The sequence below is a fragment of the Crocuta crocuta genome, unplaced genomic scaffold (assembly GCF_008692635.1).
Source record: "Crocuta crocuta isolate KB4526 unplaced genomic scaffold, BGI_CrCroc_1.0 scaffold229, whole genome shotgun sequence".
Lineage (NCBI taxonomy): Eukaryota > Metazoa > Chordata > Mammalia > Carnivora > Hyaenidae > Crocuta > Crocuta crocuta.
The window spans coordinates 4,847,615-4,855,221 of record NW_027536464.1 but is presented as its reverse complement, the minus strand read 5'-3'; the positions used below and the strand labels follow the sequence as shown (position 1 = coordinate 4,855,221).

The window sequence follows — 7,607 nt, the reverse complement described above, 5'->3', positions numbered from 1 at the left end:
ACCCCCACCCCCACCCCCCACGCACACACCCCTTTCCCCACTGTTACTGCCACCGTGCCACTGTTCTGCCTTAATGCCAGCTTCTGGACCCTCTATACCCAAACTTCCTGCCTGAAAGAGACAAACCTTCGATCTGCAGGGTGGGCTAGTGAGCCCCAGCTGTGTCAGACTACTCTAAGTCACCACTTCAGACCCTCCTGGCCTCACCAGGCTCCGGTTGTAGCCCCATGTGGCTGGGACCGACTTCACTTACCTCCCTCCCAGGATTTCCCTGGTGACGCCACAGCCCAAGTATGTGCAACCCAACAAGTGCAGACGAGTTCGTGCTTGATGGGGTGAAGGCTNTCTTGGGTGAATTCTGCCTCCATCTCTGCTTTACTCTCCTTGGTCCTCATTCTGCTTCCTGGAATTGTACTCTTTAATAAAATCTGAAACCAGATTTGCTTTCTGGGGAGCCCAGGCAGAGATCCCAGACTTCCTACCTCTCTTGAAGGAGAAGCCATTTTCTCCCAAGAGAAAAAGACCCTTGTGAGACAGTAAAGGCCACAGTACTTTATTTAGGACAGACACATAGGGTTCCTCTAGTACTCATCCCCCTCCTCTTCTTCTCCCTCCCCTTCTACACTATCGATGCCCACCTCCTCGTAATCCTTCTCCAGGGCAGCCATATCTTCCCGGGCCTCAGAGAACTCCCCCTCCTCCATGCCCTCGCCCACGTACCAGTGCACAAAGGCCCTCTTGGCATACATCAGGTCGAACTTGTGGTCCAGGCGGGCCCAGGCCTCGGCGATGGCGGTCGTGTTGCTCAGCATGCACACGGCGCGCTGCACCTTGGCCAGGTCACCCCCGGGCACCACGGTGGGCGGCTGGTAGTTGATACCAACCTTGAAGCCCGTGGGGCACCAGTCCACGAACTGGATGCTGCGCTTGGTCTTGATGGCGGCGATGGCGGCGTTGACGTCCTTGGGCACCACGTCTCCGCGGTACAGCAGGCAGCAGGCCATGTACTTGCCGTGGCGGGGGTCGCACTTCACCATCTGGTTGGCAGGCTCGAAGCAGGCGTTGGTGATCTCGGCCACCGACAGCTGCTCGTGGTAGGCCTTCTCCGCGGAGATGACGGGCGCGTAGGTGGCCAGGGGGAAGTGGATGCGGGGGTAGGGCACCAGGTTGGTCTGGAACTCCGTCAGGTCCACGTTGAGGGCCCCGTCGAAGCGCAGGGAGGCCGTGATGGACGAGACGATCTGGCTGATGAGCCGGTTGAGGTTGGTGTAGGTGGGGCGCTCGATGTCCAGGTTGCGGCGGCAGATGTCGTAGATGGCCTCGTTGTCCACCATGAAGGCGCAGTCCGAGTGCTCCAGGGTGGTGTGCGTGGTCAGGATGGAGTTGTAGGGCTCCACCACGGCCGTGGACACCTGGGGGGCGGGGTAGATGGAGAACTCCAGCTTGGATTTCTTGCCGTAGTCGACCGAGAGCCGCTCCATCAGGAGTGACGTGAAGCCCGAGCCGGTGCCCCCTCCGAAGCTGTGGAAGATGAGGAATCCTTGGAGTCCTGTGCACTGGTCAGCCTAGAAAGGGAAGGTGAAGAGCCATGTGGGCCATGAAGCTTATGGAAAGGATGGAGCCAGCTCATGCTGTTTCAAATTCCTCAAAAGTTGCATTAAATCCTTGGAAGACTTTTCCAAGTGCACAAAATAGTGCCTCATAGGGAAGGCCCACTCTCTCTCTTGTTCCTGTTCCTTTCTACACCCCTGTGCCGACACAGCTCTCTTGAATCTCCTGCCATGGTCACTTTTGTCATCATAACTTGCCAATGCCACCCAGCTTCATACCTATTTACCCCTGATTTAATTTCACATGTTTCTGGAGAGCTTCCCTACTGAAATCAACAATCCATGGGGCACCTGGGGTGGCTCAGTCGGTTAAGCGTCGGACTTCGGCTCAGGTCATGATCTCACAGTTTGTGGGTTCGAGCCCCGCGTCAGGCTCTGTGCTGATAGCCAGCTCAAAGCCTGGAGCCTGTTTCAGATTCTGTGTCTCCCTCTCTCTCTGACCCCCCCCATCAGAAATAAATAAAAAACATTAAAAAATTTAATAAAAAAAGAAAACAATCCAGGAACCTGATTCCCATCCTTGGTGGGGAGGCCAAAGTCAATCACAAAGTCAATCCTGGGGCCAGGATTATTTGGATCTGTTTTTCACAGGGCCTTCTGCCCACATCCTTGCCATACAAGGTGATATCCTGGGAATGCCCATGGACCTCCGTAGCTTGGCCAGGCAGTCTGTGGATACGTTTGTCTTTGTGACCACTCTGCCCAGCCTTTGACCAGTTGCTATAGGAGGTAAAGAGGACATCCGGCTTTAGGCTGGAGCCTACACCCTGTTTCCCCTGATCAGAGTGGAGGGCCCCTCCTCACTGGTCCTGATCTTGCATCTTTAAAACTCATCCAGAAGCCTCTCCCAACGGCTGAAACTGCTCTTCCTGTCTGGTGTCCAGACCCCTTCACTACAGGAATCCAGCCCTCAGCCCTTCACTTACTAGCTTCCGAATTCGGTCCAGTACCAGGTCGATGAGCTCCTTTCCAATGGTGTAGTGACCTCGAGCATAGTTATTGGCAGCATCTTCCTTGCCGGTGATGAGCTGCTCTGGGTGGAAGAGCTGGCGGTATGTGCCTGTCCGAACCTCATCTGTAATGGACAGAGTTTTAGACACCCCTCCTCCCCTTGAAGCCTGGCTCCCCAAAGTTCCCAGAAGGGGCAGGGTCACCAGGCCCCAACTCCTACCCTAGAGGAGCCCCATTCAGGCTGCTGCTATTGCCCTTGGCTGTTAGTGTTCTCCAATAAAAAGGAAAGGGATATGAGGGATGTGGAGTGACCTTGAGACTGGAGCTAAGTGGCAGCAGATCGGTAGTTTAATTGGCTGCTGCAGCTGGGAACTGCAAATTCTGGTGCTCCAGTTATAGAGATGGACTTGCTGTGGTACCAGGGACAAGGTGACATATGTGGCAGGGACTGATCATCACTCACCAATCACAGTGGGCTCCAGATCCACAAACACTGCCCGGGGCACATGCTTTCCAGCCCCAGTTTCACTAAAGAAGGTGTTGAAGGAGTCGTCCCCTCCACCGATGGTCTTGTCACTGGGCATCTGTCCGTCTGGTTGGATCCCATGCTCCAAGCAGTAGAGCTCCCAGCAGGCATTGCCAATCTGCACGCCGGCCTGCCCCACATGGACTGAAATGCACTCACGCTGAATGGGCAAAGGGCAGAAAATACTCTTAGCAGAGAGAACCCTGCCGTGCCTGGGGACAGTTCCTGCCTGCAATCCTTTCTTGAGTGGTTCTCTGGCCAAGACCAAAGGTTCCTGGACCCTGCTCTCCTCCCCCCACCTCTGTGTCTAAGTCTTTACTGATGGCTTTGAGGGTCAACAGGCAGTGTCTCAGGGGGCTGGGCCAAAACCCTCAAAGGAAGCAGATGTGGGCAGTTCCAAGATTATAGAGTCTTGCTTAGTGACTAAGCATGTTGAGGAGCATTGAGGGGGTCAGATGAGTCTGGCAGAGCATGACAGTCAATTCACCCATGTCGGAAAGAAATTATGGACCCTTGGCGAGAGAAACAAGATCCAAGTGAGTTTTCCGGGATCAGAGGCAAGGGGGAGGTATTGAAAGCAGGAAGAACTCTAGATTCGTGTTACAGCTAGAAAGGCCAGCGAGGAAGGGAAAAGTGGTCCTGAAATGGAAGGGGATATGCTATTCTTTCCTCTCTTGGGTGTGCATAGTTCTGGAGTGGAGTGGGGTTGGGAGAAAAAAGGTTTTCCCCACATGATTCTAGGCTGGTAGTCCAAGAACTCTTGACCCCCAAAGCAGGACTGGGATAAAGTGCTTGGTCCTGGAAATCCAAAAGGTCACTGCCCTTCCTTGGGGAGCCTCATTAGAATCAGGAAGGTTGGACCCTCTTGCTGCATCAAACATTTGAGCCTCTGGTATGTGCCTGACGCTGGGCTGATAGTGGCACACGTGGCATATTATGCACTGGCCCTCAGGAGCCCACTGTCCAGGGAAGGGAGAGAGTTTCAAATATTAACAGTTATATAGCAGGGTGGTAGGAGGGATGCCAGAGTGTGCCTCCTGCTCTGCTTGAGAAGTAATTACCACAGGCCTTAAAAACAAAATGAGCACATCTATCAGATTCACCCAAGCTTTAAGGCTTAACCATGTGGAGGATGTGGATAAATGGGAACCCTTAAAGCCCTGGTAGACGCCTAAAGTGCCACATCTCTTTTGGAGAAAAATTTGGCAATATCCAGGAAAGCTTATGATGCTCTTGCTCTAGAGAAGTTCTCACCCAGGTAAACAAGAACGAGTATAAGAACAGTCACAGCACCATAGCAACGGAGGCCAATTAAATGTCCTTCGACAGCAGGAAATGGGTAAAGAATGATTCAGAAGTGAAAATGGATGGACTACTAGAAAGAATCTCATCAAAAAATTTCTTACCAGAAAAAGAAGCAAAGTAAGGAAGAATCCTACCATAGGATACTATTTATAAAAACCTTTAACGTGTAAAACAATACTGTGCATCACTCACTGACAGATACATTTGTATTTTGCTGTATATTCTTGTAGTGTGTGTGTATTACAAAAATAAAGAAAGCAAGAGAAAATATTAACACTAAATTTGGAATAATGGTTCTCTCTGGTAGGAGAGGGAGGTGAATGCAGATTGGAAAGAGATTCTATTTCTTAAGCTGGGTTACAGGTGTTTATTATATTATTCTTTCTGCCTTCCTTAGTGTCTGGAATATTTCATAATTTTTAAGGAGGATGCTTTCTCCATAAATTTAATACTTCTCTGACTTTTTAAAAATGCTTATTTATTTTTGAGAGAGAGAGGGACAGAACATGAGCATGAACATGAGCAAGGGAGTGACAGTGAGAGAGGGAGACACAGAATCTGAAGCAGGCTCCAAGCTCTGAGCTGTCAGCACAGAGCCCGACGCAGGGCTTGAACCCACAAACTGTGAGATCTTGACCTGAGCCGAAGTTGGACGCTTAACCGACTGAGCCACCCAGGCGCCCCTCTGACTTTTTAAATATGACTTAACTTTTTATGATTTTTGAGATGACTGAGATTAATCCAAACATCATCATTACTTCTCTGCTTGCCTTGAGCAAGAATATTCACCTCTCTGTGGGCATCCCCCTATCCCATGAGTTGGGACAATAAGAGCCCCCTCCTAGAATTACTATGGGGAGCAAATGAAAAAATGCACATAAGTTGCTGGCTCATTGCACGATGTATACTGGGAGCGCCATACATGTTGAGTCCCCTACCAACTCCCATCCCCCAATCCCTGCTATCTAGTAAGAGAAGGTCATGAATTAAGCTGGGGTGTAGGGATTTAGGGACACAAGGACTCACAGAAATCCCCACATCCACAAGAGGCTGACAGGGTTTACCAATCCCCAGGCAAGGCCAGCACCAGCTACTTCAACTTTGGCCTGCCCAGGTTCTGTCTACAAAGCCAGACCCAGTCTTGGCCCCCTTGACTGCTGGCCTATGCAAGACAACTCTGACTTTTACTTGAGATGCTGGAAATGATGCCCCTTACTGTGGGGCAACTGGTTTGGAACAAAGAACTCAGTCCCTGGAATCACATCAACTTGGCGTCAAACCCCCATCCCTCTATGACCTCAGACAAGTTACTTCTCTTCAGTTGCTCTAGTGTCATTTAGTCTACGCTAAGCACTAATTATGTGCCAGGCACTGTGCTACGGGCTCCACGTACACTATCTCATTTAATTTGCACAACACCCCCTGTAGGTAGGTACTATCATTATGCCATTTTGCACATAGGAAACTGACTCTCGGAGAGGTTAAGCAACTAGCTCAAGGTCATGAGCAAAACCCCTAATACTCAGAGTGGGGATGGCTTGGCTCCAACATGGAATGCTGGCAAAAGATATCAAATAAGCCCCATGTACAGCCTGCTCTCTGTAAGTGGGAGCACCCTCCCTTTCCCTCCTCCTCCTCACTCTCTCTACTGAAATGAGGGTCAGGTCAGATGCATCAGATGAGCAGGCCTATGAGGATGTGTCCCCAGACCTGGGAGGTGGGACTAGAAGCCAGCGGTCAATCTGCTGTGGGGCTTCAGTTTTGTGGAAAAGTGCCTACACTTCCTGCTCCAATCCTGCTGACCCCACACTCCCTACCCCTAAATTCGGAGCCCCGCAGCAGCCCTGCTCCTGAGCAGAGGCTTAGACACATGTCCTAGTTACCATCACCCTGTCCTCCACCCTTCATGTGCTCTCACATACCAACACACCTGGGGGCCACACTCACATCTGGAAGTCTCTTTCCATGTCTCCACCTCACCTGCCCACACACTGTGGACCGGTGAACACTTAGACTCCAAAGGGAACCTCACATCACCCACCGGGTGCCACTGAGACCCTCACTTGCGTGCCCAGCCCCCCACCCCTGCTTACCATGCTGCTTGGCTGGGGGCCCCTAGGGTTGTCTGTCTGTCTGTCTGCTGCTTGATAGGAGGCAGATATGGGTCTGTGAGAGGCCCACGGCCACTGGCTTCCTTATAGTCTCTGGTTGGCTCTCTGGGGGGTATGTTGTTAGAAACGGCCCCAGGAGGGCAGGCCTGTTGACTTGGTTACTAAGAGCTGGGCCTGGGCTCAAACAGGGCAGCAAGGCAGAGGAGGCGCTCAGCTGGTCATCCCACACAGGTACCCAGCCCCTGGGTACACAGTATCTGCTGCTCAGTCACACGATCCCATTTCCTGGTGGCTCAGCGGGCTCTCACAGGTGAAAGAGGCTTCAGAAATCAAACCCCCTGAGCTCTAGCAGCACTGGCACCCCTAGGGTGGGTGAAGACAGGAAGTGGAATGTGGGCGGGGCTAAAAAAAAGAGTGCACTGAACCAGAAATAATGTGTTCTAGGGCAAAAGATCAAGCCTCAGGGGGCTTCTGGTGGAATCTTGGAATGTTTTAGGACACAGGGAACTAGAGCTCAGTCTTCGGGCCATCTCTAGCATTTAACGTCTTCTTCTGCCTCCGTTTTCCCGTCTGTAGAATGGGGAGAGGCAGTGTTCTGAGGAGGAAACAAGATAAACTTCCTTAAGTGCTTAGTCTAGAATTGCTGTTGTTGTCCCCAGGGAAAGCAAGAAGTGGAGCAGGGGCTCAGGGCTACTTGTCAGGGTCTCTCCCTATTCCAAACAAGTTGCGGCTGGCCGCCCTTTGCCTTATTTCCGCACAGAAGTCTTCCTATGGCCTCAGGCAGACTTACAAAATACAAATGCTAATCTCTCATCTTTGTATGCTGCTTTGTGGCTCTTAAGGCAGCTTCACCACTCATCTCCTTTGAGTCCCTCCACAGCTCTATGAGGTAAGGGAGGCGGGGCCTCCATTCCCCTGTTGAAGAAAAGGAAATCGAAGCCTCTAGTCTCTTGCCCAAGGTCACATGGGGGGTAATTAGTGGTGGAATTAAAATTCATCTGGGACTCAGGCTCAGTGCTTCTCCCCTTTCCACGGGCAGAGTTATCACCGCCCCTCAGTCCCCTCCTGTGTCCCTATTGCCGTCCTTCCCATCTTACATTCCAG

General features: G+C 51.6%; 1 protein-coding gene across 1 annotated transcript; it reads right to left on the bottom strand.

The window, feature by feature from the left end:
• Nucleotides 1–581: 581 nt before the first annotated feature.
• LOC144218614 (tubulin alpha-1D chain) lies at nt 582–6,503 on the bottom strand. Its single transcript, XM_077748552.1, has 4 exons — nt 6,486–6,503; nt 3,025–3,247; nt 2,537–2,685; nt 582–1,565 (listed from the first exon to the last, which is right to left on the bottom strand). The coding sequence occupies exons 1-4, from the start codon at nt 6,486–6,488 to the stop codon at nt 582–584; spliced, it is 1,359 nt and encodes a 452-aa protein (XP_077604678.1). The 5' UTR covers nt 6,489–6,503.
• Between the last annotated feature and the right edge of the window lie 1,104 nt (nt 6,504–7,607).